The sequence below is a fragment of the Uranotaenia lowii genome, chromosome 3 (genome assembly GCF_029784155.1).
Source record: "Uranotaenia lowii strain MFRU-FL chromosome 3, ASM2978415v1, whole genome shotgun sequence".
Classification (NCBI taxonomy): domain Eukaryota; kingdom Metazoa; phylum Arthropoda; class Insecta; order Diptera; family Culicidae; genus Uranotaenia; species Uranotaenia lowii.
Genome location: NC_073693.1, coordinates 175260313 through 175281870, shown reverse-complemented (window position 1 = coordinate 175281870; position 21558 = coordinate 175260313). Strand labels below are relative to the sequence as shown.

The 21558-nt window shown below is 34.9% G+C and overlaps 1 protein-coding gene across 11 annotated transcripts in view; it reads left to right on the top strand.

Annotated features, from left to right (window-relative positions):
- Positions 1 to 21558, top strand: part of LOC129758667 (DNA-binding protein D-ETS-3) — a 282355-nt gene that overhangs the window by 174896 nt on the left and 85901 nt on the right. For 6 of the 11 annotated variants that reach the window (XM_055756237.1, XM_055756236.1, XM_055756235.1 and 3 more), the window contains one exon: positions 14499 to 14579. The exons of the other annotated variants lie outside the window; for them this stretch is intronic. In XM_055756237.1, the coding sequence (XP_055612212.1) occupies positions 14499 to 14579 (81 nt within the window). The remainder of the gene's footprint in view (positions 1 to 14498; positions 14580 to 21558) is intronic. 11 annotated transcript variants of the gene reach the window in all.

The following is a 21558-nucleotide window of genomic DNA, read 5'->3' as shown; positions in this document are numbered from 1 at the left end:
TGGTGGATTGATACTTTTTTCAACAAAATCGATCTTGTTCTCCTTATACCACTTAACGACATCTCGGCTGTAGTGACAGCTTGCCAGGTCCGGCCAGAACATTCTGGAGACATTCTTCTGGAGAAATTCTTCTGGAGACATTCTTCTTTGTAAACATTTCCATTCATTGTGTCCCCAGTGATGAAAATCTTAGTCTTCTTCCCAAAACTACAGATCCCTTGCCAAATCATCAACTTACGAGCAAATTTATCTGCGAAAATAAACTTGAATCTACCCGCAACATTCCCTTTACGCTTCGCAAGGTAAAATTTGCTACCGGGTATTTGTCCAAAATCCATTTTGACGTAAGTTTCGTCCTTTCGACCTTTGTTTTGGCAACAAGGTTTTGTTTCAGCGTCGTCGAGCTGTACTGTGGTTCGTCTTGAACTTTTTCGCCAAATCACGCAAGGAGATTCCAGGATTATTGTGAACTGATCGAATTACCTTTCCTTGCAGCGTCAGGTCATATGTTCCACTTTTACGCCTGGTTTGTTTTGCTCGATCCACCGTAAGGGTCTCCCGGTAACGCTGTAGCACCGAATTTGCAGTCGATTTTGGATATTTCAGGAATTTCGCGATCTTTAACCCTGACCACGTCGGATTCTCTATGTGAGTGTGTAGATTTTTTCTCTAGCCTTTCGCGTTTCATCGTCGACAACGTTTAACTGACTGCTTAAATCTTGATGAAATTTTCACCACTAAGTAAACAAACCATCCGGATCAAAACACTGCCAATAGATTCGCGATGTGACAACTAGGGGCGCTGCAGTAAATAAAAAGATGCTACCAGATTCTATGTGAAGCAGACTTTATGAAATATACAAAGAACAGGCTTACCAAAGCATTACCAAACGTCTGTCTCTGATGTTCTCAAGGGATCTAGAACTGCATGGCTGCTCTGCGACAGGCCACCGGGAGGCACAGTTCCCGGGGAAGTTAACCATGCTATTGATCTGTTCCAAACAGCAATCACTTTATCACTTATTGCAAAACAATCTTCAGCACTTCATAAAATTTGAAGAATAATTCACAGTTTCGAGATATGGAAATTTTTCGCTGACAGAGAAAACGCGTCGGCTTTGAAGGATCATAGCCTACCAAGTTGGCATAAAGTCAGAGTATTCATAATCCGAAAAAATGGGTTTATGAAAATCATTCAAGATTCAAAAAACTGCTTTTCGATAAACAGTTAGAGCAAGTTCACTAGTGTTGGGAAAAAGTGTTAGAAATTTTGACACTTTTAGCTCATTTTGAAAATTTTGCCATGCAAAAACAATTTCAAGATCTGTAGCCTTCAAGTTTTTCTACAACGAAATGTTTTTTTGTTTTTTTGTGTAGGTTTTTTCGTTCTTCAGTAACCAATAATTCTGGCTACACTGATACTCGCCCGAGTCCCGCTGTGTACCACCCTACGAGGATTCGAAATCACAGCTCCCGCTTGGGTTTGAACTTTAATTTTAATGTTGTGTCAGAGAACGCTCCGGGGTGTAATTTGTAACACCATCACGGGTTTGTGCGTTCTATCTAGCTAGCATTTTGTGACATCGAAAGACGAGAGTCTCGTCCTATCCCCCCTCCAAAACATTTAACGTCATCTATCAACCTACATACAGCATATCTATGCAAGCTCTCTGGTTGGAGGCCAGCTGGGTGGGGTGATTCTTGGGGTGAAAACTTTGTCTACACTCCAACACCGTGAATCCTTGTACTCCGAAACGGTCCTGGTTAAGGGGAGGCCATTAGCAACAAGGACCACGGAAAGCAGCCAGTATGGGTACACCGCGCAGAAGTTTTCCACAAACTGTTTTTGCTGGCAGCTCAGCGTAACACCACCATTGCTGGCCCCCGGCAAGTTAAACTTACCAATCCGTAAAGATTTCTCGGCATCAACGAGCAGCAAACCAAGTTTTGTCCTTGTGAGCTCGCTCGAAAAAAAAAATACGATATCGAAAACTTCCCCCGCTCAAAACGGGATGTGATAATTTTGTGAAATTTGAAGAAGCACACTCTCCGTTGAGTTTTGCAGCACCATCCAACGGAGGAACGAAGAACTGAACTAAGCCAAAGAGCCGCAGGATAAAGTTCTGAAAATGGCGACGGAATCGTTTGAAGTTTGGCAAGATCAAGAGAGCGTAACATTTGTTTTCGATATTGGCTTAGTAGCTTTGATTGCGGGGGGTGAACCGTGTCATCAAATCGCCTGAGGTGTGTTTTGCGATGATGATTCCCCACACATTTGACATCAGCGTAGCCCTCCGGTAATGGGAAGGAATAATGAAGTTTTTTTTTTTTGAGGAACATTCATCCGAGAAGAAGTTTTAAAACCAGCTAGTCGAGCCAGTTGAGTAATGAAAATAAAACAATTTTCTCGCGTGCGCTTTCATTACTTAACAAAATGTAAACGAATAATTTTCAATACAAAAAAGTGTAGAAACCAACATTAATTAGTTGCAATGCAAAATTACAATGAATCAATATTTACCAGTTTGCGTTCCAGATTTACTGCCGGATTTGTTAAAGCAAATCGAACTGAAACTAAGTGACAGTTCTTGATCAAGAATCAGAATAGGATACTCCCAAGTAAAGGTTGCGAGAATTTTACTGCACGGGCATTTGAATGTGAAACCCTAAATCCGGACAATATCCGGGCAAATTAGGTCAAAACCTAGGAATATTTCAATAAAAATCAAGAAGAAAAACACATGAATCATTTCTTTTTTTATCATCAAAACGCATCAGCTCCAGGGGGTGACATCCCTATCCTTTGTCATTGATATTGACAACCATCAAAATTACGGGCCCACGATTTTGTGGGCCCATAACAAACCTGACGTTTTGCTGTCAAGGAACCGGACTGATGACAAATCTTATACCGTATTTTTTTTCACCTGGAGGCAAACTAGAGGCAACCTAGGTTCGCTCTAACTGCTGTCATCGTGCTCATTTATTGCTCGAGAGGCAACCTAGGTTCGCTCGGAAAAGGGACGGAGTCGCCCTGAGAAAAAAGTCAGTTTTGCGAGAAGTTCACCAATACTCTCAACGTTGTTGTCAAAACATTAAACAGCTGTTTTTGGCTGAAAACAAAACAGTTGAAATAATGAACGTGCAAATGATTATTGCCGCGATTTTGAACCTCTCAGCCAAGCAAAATCGTACTATCTGCAGTCCAGTGCAATCCGGACACGAAAAACGGCAATCCGGATGTGAAGAACCGAATGAAGAAATCCAGAAGGGAGAACAAAATGACAGCTGCATGTAAACATTGCGCTCGTTCTCACGCACACCTACGTATGGAATAACTCGAAACCCGAAACTTGCTTTTTTATTCTGACGGTTCCAGAGCCAAATCCGGAATCAAAAAAAATACGCCATTAGAGAATTATGAATGATTTGCACACTAACACAACAATCATTCTGATCCCTCATTGGTTCAAATTTCGACTTTTTCAACTCTGTACTGCTTTGAGAAGAAAACACCATAAACGTTTCTCTGGTTTCTCCCGATGGATAGAAAAAAGAAAAAGATTCTTGTTCGCAAGAACAACCAGATTGTCACCCCACTGATCGGCTCATATCTTTCGTATTTTCGTAATTACCCCTCGTTCAATACTTTTTCGGTTGTTGTTTTTACCACTTCATCCATTTTTTCCTAAATTTTGAAACATTCTAACACTGGAGACTCGGTAGGCTGTGCTTGAGAGTGACGGACACGGTTTTCGGAGCTGAAAAATCATAAAAATTTAAATTCAAGTTTTGAAGAAGAATCCGTTTTTTTAATTATTTGAATTGTCCCCCGGATTTTGCGGAAAGCAGGAACGTCTGGACATGTCTCACGTACGGAATCGTCTAAGACTAATTTCCACTGCACATAATCAAGTTGATGCCACAGGATTCAAATGATTCCCACCGGATCAGAACGACTAGATGCAGCAACTCTTCAAGCGACAATGACATTATGAAATTAAACCTTCAAGAGTGGAACCAAGGGATCCGGAATCGAGAAAGACGGATGAGTATTGTTTTTTTTTGTGGAGGAAGAGGAGAATTATTGCCAAAACAGTTACTACTAGCTCAAAAACCTAGTTTTTAAAAGCTTGTGAAATTTTGATAAAAAAAATCTTTGTTAATTTGAATTCTTTTCGCTCTAGTATGTGATGGAATTTTTAATACCGTAATCCGGGGTAAAATTGATCACTTTTTTCAATATTTTTTGATTATTTTTGCTGTTAAGAGTAATGTGCCATGTTTCATATTTTCAAAACCAATATAGGACTCCTATGAACGTAAAACATGGTTGCAGAAATTTATTAGACTATTATAAATTTGATTCAAAAATCGATTTTGTCTCTGCTTTGGGGTAACATTGATCAGTCTCTATTTTGATGGTTTTAACGAGTTTTTTTTTTATCGTGAAGGATACAAAACACCTTCATAATATTTACAAATGCTAGTTTATAAATTTTACCTCGCTTTTTAACGTTTTCTTTTAAAAACTTTTGTAATCGAAAAAAGATCAATGATGCTGTACATTTAGGGGCAAAAATTATAACAATTGCTAAATAATTTTAGCTTCAAAATACAAATGAAATTTTACCTTCACACATTCCTCTAGATCCTCCCATTATTTCAATTTTCATTTTTTTTAAAAGTTAACCATTTGATGGGGTTCCTATCCATTTGTTCAATACAAGCTTACTCTTTGTAAATTTCCTTATTTTTTAAATATCAAAAATGTATCATTAAATGATTATAAAAATAGCACTATAACTGTACATATACAAAGAAAAAAGGTATTCTTTCACATTCAAAAACCCGTTTGCTTCTAAATGCTTTTTGGTATCACCGGGAGAGCTGTTTGTTTGTAAGCCTTGAAAAAATAGATATTCAAAGATTTTGAAATGAGATTTTTTACTAACAAAAAAAAATAAATACAAACCGAATTTTGCCTATTTCATCCTCAATTAAAAGGCTTTCAAACGTAGAAAACAGTTTCAAAAATTCAAACTAAAGGCTAAGTTATTGATGATTATGTGCAAAAGTTTATTGTTGGTCAAATTTACCCCGGTGGTCAACGTTACCCCGTTTTACGGTATGTTGATTGACTTCCTTGGTGAGAATTTAAATTCGAGAGGTATTCTTTCTTAGCTTGAGAAATTGTTTTTAATTTAAAAAAAAATATAATGTAAAAGATGTTTTATTCTATAAATGAATTTAAGCAGTGCATGCATACGAAATGCAGTGCAAAGTGGTTCAAGCTTATTTATTTACGATGTCCTGTCCAACCCCAGAGCACCAATTTTTCCTCACTTCATCGTTCAAGCACACACCTACTCCTCTCTGGTTGGACCAAAACGATCATCTAGCGAAATAATTCGTTAGAGCAAGTTCACTAGTGTTGGGAAAAAGTGGTAGAAATTATGACACTTTGAGCACATTTTGAAAATTTTGCCATGCAAAAACATTTTCAAGATCTGTGGCCTTCAAGTTTTTTGCAAAAATAGTAATATTTCCATCAAATGCGGCTGAACAATGCTGTAAACAAATACAACGCCCAAAGATCTTGAAAGCACTTTTGCATGGTGAAATTTTCAAAATGTGCAACAAGTCTCAAAATTTCTAACACTTTTTCCCAACACCGATGAATTTGCTCTTATGATCATAAATTCCCGTCAAATTCGGTGATGAATACTTCAATATTTTTATAACCTTGGAAAGATAAAATTAAAAAAAAAATACATTAATGTAATTTTTAAGGTAAATTAACAATTTTTTTTAAAGTGTTCAGTAAATTTTCTGTGACATGTTTGTCGATTTCAATATTTTTAGATTAAAATTTATTTTTATCAGAACATAACACATCATTTTTATTATTCGGTATATTTTTTTCCTATTTTCCTTTTTTTCTATTTTTTCCTATGAGACTGGTAATAAAAAACGGAAGGTACGACCACGTGTCAAATTAGAGTCAAATTATAAGGTACCGAATGATATGAAATTGTGATACTAAAGAAATAAAGGAATTTGACCGGAAGAGGCAATACAAAGAAACCAGGATACCTACACTGCCGGCCAAAAGTTTGGGATCACCCCCTCAAAGACATGAAAATTTTGATCGGCCTCTCATATTGGAATTCATTTTATCTCATTCTTGAGATCTTGAGCAAAACCTTCTTTGTATTATAAGACAAAATGAAGTCAATACTGACAATGTTGTGTTTATATGACTTAAATTCAGCTTAAAGTTGAGACATTTTCCAAAAACCGAACTCAAAATTCAAACCCGATCATCTCAGGGTGGGGTGGACCAAATTTCAAAATTCGAATTGCATTCGAATCCTTTTTTCATACTTATTAAAAAACATTTATTTATATAACATAGCTACTTAAGTCATCGTTCAAAAGCTTGGGATCACCCCATAGTATGGTGCAACGGCCAAAAGTTTGGGATCAGTCTTCTAAATCAGGGATGAGCAACCCGCGGCCCGCGGACCGCATGCGGCCCTCGATACATGTTTGTGCGGCCCGGAAAGCTTATCTCAAACTAAATTTATTTCACGATTTTTTAAAAAAAAAAAGATTGTTAATAATCATTAAATAACAGTCCCTACTGAACCAAAAAAAATGTATTAATTACTTGATCAAATATACACGTCGCTTATTTGCAGTTACATTTGCCCCATAATCATCCAGATTGTTGACTTTCTTGTAGGATTTCTCGACAAAAATAATATCTGTAATTCTGTGATTCGACAAAATAAGCTTGTAACGATTACTAAGGGAAACAGCATTTCTGGTGCCTTTGTTTCATTAAAACCAAAAGCTGATTTTGAATCAATTTACTATCCTTCATTCAATCAAGGACTCAGATATTGCCAAGATATTCTTGTATGAGAGATACAACGCTTTCAAAAAATTAAATTTTACAATTTATAGAAATTCCAAAGAATAATACATTTTGCTCTGACATCATTTGAGGAAGTAATTCAATGATGGATATCAAAGATTTTTACTCATTCAACAACTTTGTTGAAAACAGTGAAATCATTTGACTTGCGGTTCTAAATATATCGAAGATTAAATTTAGATCAATTTTTCTTTAAAATTTCGCCAAAACTCCAGTTTTTACAGCCTTGGAAAAAATAACAAAATGGGAACTTCCATTACTTTTTTCTCAGAATTCAAAATTACCCACGGTTTTGAGAAAGTTAATCATTGAGTCAATATGTTTTTGTTTTTTACAGTTTTGTCAAATAAGTACAGAAATTGAATCACTTATTTTTTACCTATTTTTCAAAGTTATTTCGAAAACTAGAGCTGACAAAAAAGAAACTCATTGAATATTTGGATTCAGCGCCTCCGCATAAGTCAAAATCAATTCTGAGTATCCTTGCTTCTCGGAAAAATGTGATTCGCAAATCATGCCAAACATCGATTGAATTGAATCATTTTACTTGAAAATAAGAAATCCACATTACTAAAGTCATCAGATTTTCATGATTTAGCCTTAGAAGACATATCCCTGAGGTATTTAAATTAAATTATCTAAGAAAATTTATTCAATCTGTAAAAATTTTCTTGAACCGAACGATTTTTTTCATGATTTTTAATCCTTGCTCAATATTTCAATGCAATGAATTCATATGGAACTTCTAATTAAAAAATAATCAACGTTTCTAGAAAACAAAAATTAGGCTTCACGACAAAAAATCGTGTTGATGAAACTTTCAAATGGAAGTGATGACGAAAAATGCCATAGCATTTGTTCGAACGAAAACGAGGTATTCTCAGAAAACGGTTCAAAGTTTTTTACGAACCATAGAAAGACTTTCAAAAATTTTCGTTTTAAATAAATAAAAGGGAAGCAAATGATGTTTCCCTTTTGTCAAAAAGAATATTCGCTTAACATTCAAAATAAATTTAAACATTATGGATCTCTATTCAAGATTTAGTGGTTATTTGATTTTGGCTGGATTAATCACCTTATACTTTCAAACATGTTTATACAAGTACATGAATTCGTTTTATTTATCCTTTTTCAGTTTTATTTTTGTTAAAAATTTGTCGTTATAAAAAAATACGTAAAGCACTGCAAACTATTTTTAACCTAAATGTTGTTTTAAATGCGGCCCGCCGAACGAATTTCAAATCAAATGTGGCCCGTTGCTTCAAAAGATTGCTCACCCCTATTCTAAATCAAACACTTTTATTTCACGCGTATCTCTGTTATAGGACAACGTATTGTTTATCTGGTAAGCTGATTTGAAAGCTAATCAGTTGAAATTGCTTTATGGATAATTATTTGAAATATTTTTAAAGACTAACTTGTAAAGAGCTTTAGCTAAAGTTTCATCATTCTCTGGTGATTCACCAAATAGTCTGACCTTTAAAAAAGATATGAAAATTTTTTTAACCATAACTTAGTTCATGGCCGTAGGAACGGGGGGGGTTTTGGGGGTTAAACCCCCCCCATGAGGGTCCAAAAAAGCAAGCGAGGTATTTTACTCTAGACCCAAAATTTTAAATTCATAATCAAATTATGATAATAGAGCAAAGATATTCAAGAGTAACTATCTGGACTAAAAACTAATGCAAAAACCTTAAAAATCCATCCCAAGCTTAAAATCTGCTACAGTTTTCAAAATTTTCCCACTGCTTCATAGAATAAGGTTGTCAGATTTTTTTCAGCACGTATCCGGGCCGGACAAATCCATGCTGTTTTGTATTAAAACCTGGCAAAAGCCAGGTATTTGATTTCAAAATTGTCGACCAAAATTCAGGTAATACCGGGTAATTTTAGTCAAAACCTAGAAATTGCTCATCAAAAGTCTATAAAAATAAACTATAAAAAACCTTTCATGATTATTTTTTTGATACTTGCTGCAAAAATTTTGGACGCATAGTTAAAAAAAAAATTACTACACAATTTGTTTTTTTTTAGTTTATTTTAAGAATGAGAATGATAACAAACCCGGGAAAAATCCGGGTTTTTTCAATGAAATCCGGGAAACGGGGCGGACCGGACTTTTCCCAAATTTTATATTGAATATCCGGGCCAATCCGGTTAAAACAAGGCAACCTGGCAATCGGATTATAGAAATTCAGTTCTGAATATTAAATTTTAAATCAAACCCATTTTGAAGTTTCTGGTTCCATATTCCCATAACAAATATTATATTTCGACATATTTTCGTATTTCTGATTCTGTATCAAGTTAAGATTCTTGATTTTCAGTTCGAGTAATCATAAGAAATTAAGAATGGAAAGCTGCTTTGAAATCCTGGCTCAAATTCGGTTTCACATTTCATATAAAATGTGAATAATGTTTCTCGAAAATCACATGCATTTTCAGTAGATTTTAAATTATAAAAAAAGAAGAATTTTGTTTTATATTCATATTCGAAATTCTTAAACTTTATTTTAGCACAAAATTTAAACATATAAAGCTTCTAGGTGGCGATCCAAAATTGAAAACTCAGATTCAGTTTCATCATTTGAAGTTCACATTTTTAACCAGATTCACAAAACAGATCAAAAATCAATCATTGAAATGATGAATGAAGATTAAACCAGCTCTACAGAATTTAAATAATAGATTCATGAATGAGATCTCAAAGGCTTGGATAATAAAGTTCTAATCTAGAAGTAAAATTCCTAAATCATATTTTTTGTACATTTAAAAAATCGTATAGAAATTTGGAAACAGATTCAAAGTTCAATTGAATGAGTTTTTCAATCAACATAAAATAGTTGAGAAATTCAAGAGAACATGAACTTAAAAATTTGCTTGTCAATTCAATTTCCAAATATCATATTTTTAATCAGAATTAGTTTGTACATACAATTCAACTGAAAATCACAAATCTAAAGTAGAATTTGAGTAAATTTTCAAAGTTATGATTCCTGCAAAATATCCCAAAATTATTTTAAAAAAAATCAACCACAAGATTTTTATCATGGAATTGATTCTTCATGAAAAATATTTCCAGTTAAAGAAACTTGTACCTGATCTTCACTTAAAAAATCTGCATAAAATACTTTATTTTTTCAGTGTACTGTTAAACATTTTTAATATTGCAGTTTTTAAAACCTAATTTCAAACTAAAATCATAAATTTAGTTCAAGTTTGCATCAAACATATTTGATCCGAAATTTTTTTATCTCTTACTGTTTTTTATTTTGTAAAATTTTATTTATTTTCATCAAAGGTTGGAATCTTAGAATTTGTAAAAGAGTTTAGAGGATTGGGCTTGATTGATTTGAGTATAGAATAAGTTTTTTTTTAAGAAATTGAAGGCTACCCAAAAAAGAACTTATTTTATGCTCAAATCCAATAACTTTGATCTACCAGACTTTTAAACAAATTCAAAAAATTTAATCATCGATGAAAGCAAATTTCATATTTTGGCTTCATTATAAAAATTAAGCTCACCCATTAGGCTAAGGACCACTGTTTTCAAGTTACTTTTTCAAGTTTTTTTTTAAATGTCACTTTATCATCCTTGTGGCATTCGTGTCTTCTCTAAAGTTACGATTTCTTACAAAAACTATTAATGAGTACTTAAAAATGAATAATCATCTAGTTACAAACATAATTTGTTTTTTTTATTCGTATGTTGTTGGGCAAAAAATCATAGGTAAAAATAAGTCACCAAAACCCCCCCCCCATGAGTCGGTTCTTCCTACGGCCCTGACTTAGTTGTCTTACAAGTTATTGCAGAAATAGGATTGGCTAATTTGAAAGCTTATGACCTGCATTTACTTATCAAATAGTTATTAAAAGTAAAAATATTAAAATCACATGATTTATGTTATCACAACTTCATACTCATTTAAAAACTAATGTTCTAATTTTGGTTAATGTTTTGATGGTAATAATTTAAGATATAAGCCAAATAAGTAAATTCTATCTGCAATAACTTGTAAGACAACTAAGTTATGGTCAAAAAAAAATTGCATATTTTTTTAACTTTCAGACTATTTGGTGAATATCATCAAAAAATGATGAAACTTCTGAAGTTCAAAAGAAGTTAGTCTTCAAAAATATTTCAAATAAATATCCATAAAGCAAGTTCAACTCATTAGCTTTCAAATCAGCTTACCAGATAAACAATACGTTGTTTCATAACAAAGATACGAGTGAAATAAAAATGCATGTTTTAGAAGACTGATCTCAAACTTTTGGCCTTACACCATACTACGGGGTGATCCCAAACTTTTGGACGATGACTAAAGTAGCAATTTTATATATTTTAAGTACGTTGATTTTTCGCACAAAATTAAACAAATGTATTTTAATAAGTATGAAAAAAGGATTCAAATGCACCTCGAATTATGAAATTTCGTCTACCCCACCCTGAGATGATTGGGTTTAAATGTTAAGTTCGGTTTTTGAGGGGGTGATCCCAAACTTTAGGCAGACAGTGTATATTAGAGCGGATGATCCACAGCTATACAGTTTCAACTGTTGTTTCAACAGATTCAAGCCATTTCCTACTTCTTGTGCAAGTTATGAAACTTTTTCCGTACTTCTGTGTTCGAGGAATATCTACTCCAATGATTAGCCCTGGGCCTTGAGCCTATAACACTAAAAGGCGAAAGATGGTATATAGAAATAAATGCATTTAAGCATTTAGATAAGCAGTGTGTTATTTTTTCATGAAAACAAAACCTTTGGAGTAAAATTCACCTACATGACATTCAGGACTTGTTTAAAAAAAAATATGTTTCGGCCGGTACATATTTCAAATCCTTCTTTTATCACTTGAAGTTAAAACGTCTCGAGAAGGGGAGGGAAAATTAAAAAAATAATTCAAGTTTTCAATATATTGAAACAAATTACTTACAATCTAAATTAAAAACAAAATTGAAAAATTATTAGGATCGATATTTAAAACAATCTCGAATTCAAAAGGGGATTCCCATATTCAACAGTTTGACTTTCGCTCTTTCTTATTTTTCGAAGAGTTAATCAAATTTTTCAATGAAATGTCTTAAAATTTATTTATTTACCTCTTCGGTGTTTTCGGAAAATCTAAAGGAGGTTACGAAAGCAGAATTTGATACTTGTTCCAACCTAATATTGCTCAGATATTTATAATTTTTCAACTGAAAACATAGAAGAACCCATCAAAATGGATTGAAATGTAATCAACTTCAATGTTTTTTTTCTAATTTTATTGCTGATATTGGTCAATGAGAAAAGTTTTACATGATGATAAAATTTTCGGTTTAACGTTGTTTGCTTTGTATAGGACTTCGGTTGAATAAAGACCAATAAAAGTCCTGCTTTCCATGGTTCCAACTTGATTGATCTGAAGCCTTCCGTGCCGCTCCAATGAACACCAGTTTAATAATCCGTTTGTTTCATCAACGACGGATCAAACGGCTGCACCGTTTACCTAACAAGCACAAATAAATTCCTATCGATCAACAGCCATATCTACATATGTAGCTTTCGAAAAAGGCAACTTTTCACCCAAAAAGCTTTTATTTTTCTTTTCAATTAGCCTCGTTTTATGTCTTGCACCAAACGGATCGAAATACATCCTATATTTTTTTTTTCTCGGTAGGTTTTATTTCAACAAGCCACATTTATTTGTTTTATACATTCATCACATACATATATTGTGTGTATCAGACACGACATTTTATGCATGCCCCTCGAATAAATCCTACAACGATGACACGAATCACGAGGGATCAAAAGTGGGAAAAAATGGTGCATGTGAACCGTGACAAAAAAGATCAAACGCACAAAGAAATGTTCGGTGAATACCACCGACCCAATATAAAAATGTGCGAGGAATAGATTTGGTTCGATTTGTAGTCCTCAACTCGAAATAAATAAGGAAAAAAAATTGTTTCCCTTCGAATTGCCCATCGGTTTTTTTTCTCTCGCTCTGGAGCCACCCAATCGCTGGCTGACAACCGAAAATGTAACTTTCAGGATATGTGTTGGATTCTTTTTTATGTTTATTTTTTGGCCCCATTGGTGAGAAGCATAAAAGAAGGACCAATTTTTTTTCCTTCCCTTTGCCCTTCTGCTCTTTCCGTTTCTGTGTGTTTTCCTTCATTGGATATATTTTATTATACAAATTCGAGCAAATTTACAAATATCGAGCGTTGAGTGTTGGGCGTTGATTTTTTTTTGCTGGTTACTGAAAAGTTTTTTTTTTCTGTTTGTAAAAGGTTGGCTGGTGTGTTCATTTTGTTGGTTGCAGCTGATATGTGTTTTTGCATATAAATCAATAATGTCAATGTGAATGAAATGACATATTTTTTAAGCACAATTTTTTTGGAACAGGTAAAAATTTATGAAATTTTTTATTTCAACTATTATCTTTTTGTATCATAAAAAAAAACTTCGCTATAATGCTGGTAGTGTCAAAAATAAAACCAAAAAAAAAATATAACTTAAAAAACTTCATATTGAAAGTCAGATATAAACTTTTTAATTAAACTTCACGAAAAAACTCGTGAAAATGTTAAAATTGTTGCATACATCAAGGGGTTAAATCAACCAAAAGATTAATAGTTGAGGCTCCTGCAGCAATTCCAAGCCAGAAACTATTGGAATCCGAAAGGAACATTGCGGACAGTATTGAATATTACAAATAAAGCGGTTTTCGCAAAAATACCTGATAATACATGTAGAAACATTAATAATTTGCTATTAATAATGGCAAACGCTTCGAATATGAATGTTAAATTGAGTATTAGACAGAATACGTAAGTGATAGTGACAGGAACAAACGATTCGTGACTATCTGCAACATTGAGATCTGGCGACCAAAAAAAAGGTCACTACCTTGAAAAGTAAACTATCCAGACATTTCTTAAAAAATCCAGACATTTTTTTAAAATCCTCTATACTTTTTCGGAAAACAGTTGACAACCCTATTTTCTCTTATATTGAAAAAGGGGTAAGTTGCAAAAAACTTTTTTTTTTGGAAAAACAAATGAAAACGTTTGATAATTTTGAGCTTTATAAAAAAAACTTTCAGATTTCGATTTTCCATATTCTTAAAATGAGTCAAAAATTAGTAATTTAATCAAAATGTTAGAAATTATTGGTGTACAAAACTATTTCAACTGTGAAATATTCAAACGATGATCTGATTTATAAACTTTTTTCTTACGTTAGAGAAAACTGATGTGAAGTTAAAGGCTCAACAACGAAAAATTTCAATCAAAATTTTTGAAATTTATTTTATTAATTGATTTTATGCAATAATTTGACAATTATGAAAACACTTTTAAAAAGTCTGAAGCTCGTACATTTCTGAAAAATTAAACATAATAAATTATGGTGAAATGTTATGTTTGAAAATTCAACAAATCAACGATATTGTTTTTCGTGAAAAGTGTGAAACGGCCACTAATTTTTCACATTCTCTCTTTCTTTCTCTTTCTCTTTTCTTCCCAATTTTCTTTTTCTTTCTTTCGCATGCTCCATCCAGGCTACAGTTCAAATGCCCTGAGCAGCAGCGTTAGCATCGGAAAAACTTCACTAGATGCTCATTCGCCCTTTCGACAGCCAGGTAAATCAAGCGTGACTGTTGTTGTTTTTTTTTCGGAAAATTGATTTATCAGAAATGTAGTTTTAAATCAATTTTAATCACAATATTTTTTATTTTTTTTTTTTCAAACTCGTATTTTTCAAAAGATGTTAATGCTTATTTCTAAAAAAAATGTGTTATTGAATTTAAACTATGAGTTAATAAGAATAGTTTGAATCCTTACGCCCATTCCTCCAATGAATAACAAAGTTGAATTGATTGTGAAAGTTTTGAATCACTGTTAACGAGTTTTCTCACTTTGTATGAGGAAATGTGTGGTGAATTCTGAGCATAAAACCTTCACGACCCTTAAATGCCGATTAAATCGTTGTTTCGTCCACTTGTTTAAATATACGAACGCTTCATTCAATGGCTCCGAGAAACAGATTTCACCTCGAGTAATTTCATTCGGCTGGCCACTTAAGTTTGGTTGGTTCGTGATTCGCAAACACATCTTTTCGTCTAGTGCCTACACAGTTAGAAAAATCCTTGTAACATTACATGCAACTGCATGGGTAGAAGGGAATCGGTTATTTACATGTATCAATACGGCTTAATTCATGTAAACTTCCCATCGCCTTCAACTGATTTGTTTACTGTAAACCTACATTTCCAATCATTCTTTTTGATATGGTTGTTTATCCAATAAGAAAAGCATCGATATTTGTCGATAAGAGATTTTAATATCTTACACATACATTTTATTTGATCCACACAAGAAAAATTGGTATTCAATAAATTTTCTAGGATACCGGTTTTTTTTTGGTGCTATTCCCCCGACGACGGCAACGGCGATTGACATGCTGGTAGGAAAATAAGTTGTCATGCACTTGGGGTAGCCCGAGCTTTCGTTGAATTCAAGTGGCATTTTTCTGGAACAAATAAAATTGACCATTTGATATAATAATTACAATAATTAGAAGGGTATTAAGTTTTATTTCTCACTTACTTGCTTCAAAACTCAGCATGCACCACCCCGATTCGAACAGAAGCGAACAGCACACGAGCAGGTACCTACAACAAAATACGGTCGAACGTTGCGAAGGCTAAGATTTACATGAAATTGCAAGCTTATTGATGAAGTTCGCCTTCGCTGGGAATCCAATAGGAACGAAAACAAAACAGAATTGGCAAACTGACGTTGACGCTGGATTTCGCATGCGGTGACATGTAAAGTTCATCTTAGGCCGATGACATAGTGAGAGCGATGCGATGCGAATTGGCGGAAAATTTACGGACGCAGCCTATGCGAACTCGAGCGGCGGAACAAATTGACAACTCCTTCGCCGCGTTGAGTATGTCAGGTTTAAGCGATTCACATACATTTTCATCAATTGTGGTTCACCGCATTGAATCGCATTCACCGCATCGCATCGCATCGTATTCACTATGTCATCGGCCTTAGCCTTTAAATGTTATACTCTTTTTCATATTTTTTGTGGCGATGATGTGAAAATGTGCAATGTAAGATTACATTTTTCTTTCTGTGTATGTTGTATGTAGGTAGACCAATGCTGCTTCATTTGGTGAACTAGCTAAGTAAGTAGATAAGGCCAAAGAGCATCCGACATCGAATCGAAATCGGATTCCTCCTCACATTTGACCCCGGCTCGTTCCACTTTCCGTGGGTAGGCCAATTCCTGAAGGAACCGGCCAAACGCTTTTAATTACGTTTCATGTTTGCCAACTATCCAACTTCATTATTCGTCTGCTTGTTTGCTTCCCCAAATTCGTGCAAAAATTCTTCGATTCCTGAACGTTCGGCCAGGTCTCAGACGGGCTCATGTTTTAGTAGCGCTGTGGGAAAAATGCCCGGGATGCAGACGCGTTCGTTGTCAAGAAGTCGAATGAAAATTGATCTCTGTTTGCCTTAGTTTTTCACCCTCACCCTACCAGACATATGTATGTAGGTACTCTCTATCTGTTTGGATTCTTGTGTCCGGAGGTCGGAATTTTTCCATGACTAGAACCGGTTCGATGCCGTTCACAAGCTGAGATGTTTTTCGTTCATCAAGATCTTGATTTGAATGTAAAAAGAGAAATTTCATAACAATCGTCGTACAAATTTTTAATTTGGAACGAGTTTTCGAAATAAATTTAAACAAATTATAACTATAATCTACAATAATAAACATCCTAACTAGTTTTCAATGTCTGACACAAAAATGCTAATCTTTCAATGGCCAATTAGTTCTAGTCGCTAATCTTTGGTTTGCGAATTAATTTTCTCGCTTTAGTGCTAACTGGAAACCCCTCAATCTTTCAGCGTTGTTTTGAAGATTGACGTAATAGATCACCTTTGCCTGATCATCTCAGTTTGAACCCGTTTAAACTATTAGCACAGATGAATTAGGTGATAAAACAGTTTTGAAGATTTATTTCAGGCGATAAAAGATATTAGTTTTAAGCTATCTCGGCGGAGCTTGTAAGATTTATCAGTGGAAACTCCTTTGTAAACTTATAGTTACTCTAATTCAAACGCACTGGAGCCACAAACTTTACTTCAATTGCCCAAACTTAAATCAATACTTGCCTTTGGCTCGATGCAAATTTCGAGTAAATGTAAATAGCTATTATCCTAAAAGCCCGTTGAAACACTTCCGGCGATCAGAGGCACAGTAGACATCCGGCTGCTTCTTTTACACATCTTCCAATCCAACAATTTATGAAAATCAAAACAATAAATTTAATGAAAAATTTCGCGGTCCCGAAAACAAACACGCGCGCTGCCATTTTAACAACGCCTACTCCTTTGCTGAAAATTTATTTCCTTCTTTTCATAAATTAAGTAACGCTCTTAGAGCAAGTTCACTGGTGTTGGGAAAAAGTGGTAGACATTTTGATATTTTGAAAATATTGCCATGCATAAACGTTTTCAATATCTGTGGCCTTCAAGTTTTTTTTACAACACGTGTTGTATTTTCGCATGCTGTGATGCAGAAATAGCAATATTTCTATCACATAGGGCTGGAATATAAACAGTGTTGTAAAAAAATACAACGCACAAAGATCTTGAAAACATTTTTACATGGTAAAATTTTCAAAATGTTCTACAAGTGTCAAAATTTCTACCCTTTTTTCCCAACACCAGTTAACTTGCTCTTAGGGGAGAAGAGACTGTAAGTTCGATCGTTACAAAATTATAATATTGGGGTAGTGGGCATGATCAGAGTAAGGTTTTATCCGATATTTTCTAATGTTATGCCTATTTTGCCAGATCAGAATTTATGAGCTAACCAAAGCTGTTGTTAGAATCTGAGAGAGACTTCTTTACGATCTGTCTCGTTGAACATTATGAGATGAATTATATTTTGCATCCTTGAGCAAAATAAAATAAACAAGCTAGACTTTCAGTAATCAAGCATTGTACAATTTGTTATATGGCGATCAATAAATTTAAGCAGAAAGTTTCTATTACAATCTGAAAAGATGTAGCAGATCCGGAAACTGTGTGATATGTTAAATTTTTTTGAACAACGCGAACTGACAAAATCCTTTTGTTTTATACTCGCTAACTTTCAGCTACTCAGTTCAGATTGACGGTTACTCAGCTGTCACCAAAACCGCACCTACTCAGTTCTGACTAAACGGCCTTTACTCAGAACTGCCTAACAGCCCTTTTCGCGACAACTGAGTCGGGGTTACTCAGAATGCGCGAATGATTTCGGGACGGATTTTGGCCGCTTTTTCCACGTAGGAATAGTAAAACCCAGTTTAATCAATAAGAATATTGTGAGATTGGTGGAGCAGAATAAATAAAAAGTGAAATTATTTTGCTAAATGGTTATATTTCCATAATTATAATTTTTTTAATTTTCACCAAATTTACATTTTTTTGAATCACACTTGCACCTCTTTACCTTTTACACCGAAATAGTGACCTTCTCATCTGAAACGATAATCTGAATTGATAATTGGACGCCAAATTGGGGACCACGAAACCGGATTGTGGCTTAGCTTGCTGCTGCTAGTGCACCTACGAGAGTAGTCATACATCGCATATTCCATTATCACACCCTGTAATCAAATCAAAAACGTCTGATTCTTCAGAAAATGTTAATAATAGTTAACGTAATAAGCAAGAGACCATCAATAAGCCTTAACCCAGAAGTAAGGTCAATACAATACCTACAATTAACGATTTAGAAATGAAAAAAAGATACTTTTTTAGGCGTTCATGTTCAATATGTTGTTCAAATATAAAATCATCGTATTTCTTTTTTTTTACAAGACAATTCTAGTTAGAAGGGGCATATTCAAAATACGTTTCATCGAATCATGATGCTTGCATCTTAGTCCCAAGTTATAAGAATCTTCGATAGTAAAACAAGTCATGTGAAAAGTTTTGATGAGAAAAAAAATGTGAAACATATTTACAACACATCTTCAAACTACCCAACAGCCATCAGGAAGAGATTACTGTTAAGTACCTAAATTATTCACACCTGCAATTTTAGTAAATCGCACTCTTAGCACGAGTTGGGAGAAAGATTTTGTCGCTGCTACTGCAGGCTGTTGCTGCTCCGTGAGTGCACACTCCAACACCCGCTTTGGTTTCCCGCGTAGGTACCTACGAGTGGTTTCCGCTTATTTTCCACTGTCAAAAAGCGCGAAAAAAGTTCATCATTTCAGCTGGAGATGGGAGCTGAGAGCGTTGAAAGTTTGATTAAAAAATATATGTAGGTATGTGAAGGAAAACTTTCAAGCTACTCGTATTAGTTTGCTGGGGAGAAAAGGAAAAATCGTAAAGGTAGTCATATTCTAAATTATGTTCATAATCAGCAGGACAAGTTGACGAGTGGGTTTCACGGTTACATTTTAACGAGTGCATTTAAATAAGTATGTGAGATTGGGTCGCGATTATTGTCCTTGCAGCAGCGCGTCGAGATTTCCATACCGGACGATCCGAACAGCAGCACAGGATAATTGTGTATTGTGTCAACGTGCAAGAAAAATCTATAAGAGGCCTCGTGTTGTTGGCCGCAACATTCCCAGGAGTGGGTGAATGAGTTTGAGCATAGAACATAGAACAACATAGAACATTTTGAGGGCATTGTTCAACAGAATTTTCCGTTCGTCAACCCACCTCAATTCCATGCCACCCCACCCCGGACCACCTTCCTAATGCTACGACTACTTTCTACAAAAAATCTCACAAGAGGGAATGGAAACAATGCAGTGTGTTGAAAATTGTTATGAAACATTTTCTATTGTTCGTGCGAGAACAACTATTGTATACCGATTCGTATTATATTTTATTCCGATCTCGAATGTGAAGCCTTCGGGAAACGGAGGGTGGAAAAGGGGATGCCGTATGATAATTTTGAAATTTTATTCACGTACTACTGGCCCGATACCCATGTAGTCTCTAGTGGACAATTTTGTGCGATTTAATATGCCGAGCTGAGGAAGAATTGTACGCTCGAAACGAAAGTATGAATGAATGAATGAATGTCATCGCTGCTGAGTGGGAACAAAATTACAATATAATAATGGTTGCAGGCTCTCGTTACACGTTCAGCTTCAATACGGTCGAAGTTATTCGAAGTGAACGAAGCTTCGGCCATTGTTTTCCAGCAGCAGTTTTCTTCCAGTTGAAATCTAGAAATAATGAAGTTAAATTTCATGCACCAGGGGACTTATAAAAATATATTTACTGTACATTTGTTCATAAATTGAAAGGTTTTTTCAAGACTGAGTACAGTCGATTGATTCATAAGCTGATTAGCTAAATTTTTGTGTTGTTTCCAATATAGTCATTTTACCATTTTTTTGGCGTTCGCGATTTTATATCAACGTTACAGTTGGCGGACAGTTACTGAAAAACTTATTCAGTACAACTGTGTTCGATGTTTACTCTTGGAACTCACGGATATCGGCTCAGAAAGCAACTGATTTACCAACCTAGCTATATCACAAGCCCATCAGCAAATAAATTAACCTTAATTATCACTCAATCTTTAATCCATAATTCCATTTAGTCGATACTTGAAGCCAACAACACGTTAAATTTTTTCCAATGTCTACTCCATTTTGCTTAAAAGAATAGAAGGCCTTGACAGTTGACGGGTGTTTTTTCACTGGCATTGAAAATTTTGCTTGCGTATTATTATTAATTTGAAAGTGTATAAACATTTTTAAATTGAATTGCCGGCCGAGTTTTCTGACTAGAGTGATCGTAAAAAGTGATAATATTGGGAGAAAAGCTATTCTGAGACTCGCTGTCTTCTTTCAATAAGAATTGCCATTTAATAGGAGCACATATATCCGTGGTCTATTCTTGGGTCTAATTTATACAAGAATTGAACCAACAAAATTAGATCCAATCCAGTGAAAAAGATGGCAACCCCACTCGTGTTCCATTAACTATGAAACGGTTTAGAACTGCGTCAAATTGGATCTCAATCTCGAAGGTTATTTGGCAGAATATTATTTGGCCGAATGGATGTTAGGCCGAATGTTCATTAAGCCGAATGGACATCAGGCCGAATGGACATCAGGCCGAATGGACGATAGGACGAATGCCATTAGGCCGAATGGTCGTAAGGCCGAATGGTCATTCGGCCGAATGGTTACTAGGCCGAATGGTTATTTGGCCGAATGGTCTTTTGGCCAAATGGTCATTAGGCCGACTGGTCATGAGGCCGAATGGTCGTGAGGCCGAAAGGTCTTTAGGCCGAATGGTCGTGAGGCCGAATGGTCGTAAGGCCGAATTGTCGCAAGGCCGAATAGATTCTAGGCCGAAAGGTCGTTGGGCCTAATGGTCACAGGCTGAATGGTCGTAAGGGCGAATGGACGGTAGGCCGAAAGGTCGTAAGGCTGAATGGTCATAAGGCTGAATGATCGTCATGAATGGTTGCTAGGTCAATAAGAAATCTTTTACACTTGTCTGCATGCTAGGCCGAATGGTCATGAGGTCGAATGGCTGTTAGGCCGAATGGACGATAGGCCGAATGGTCAC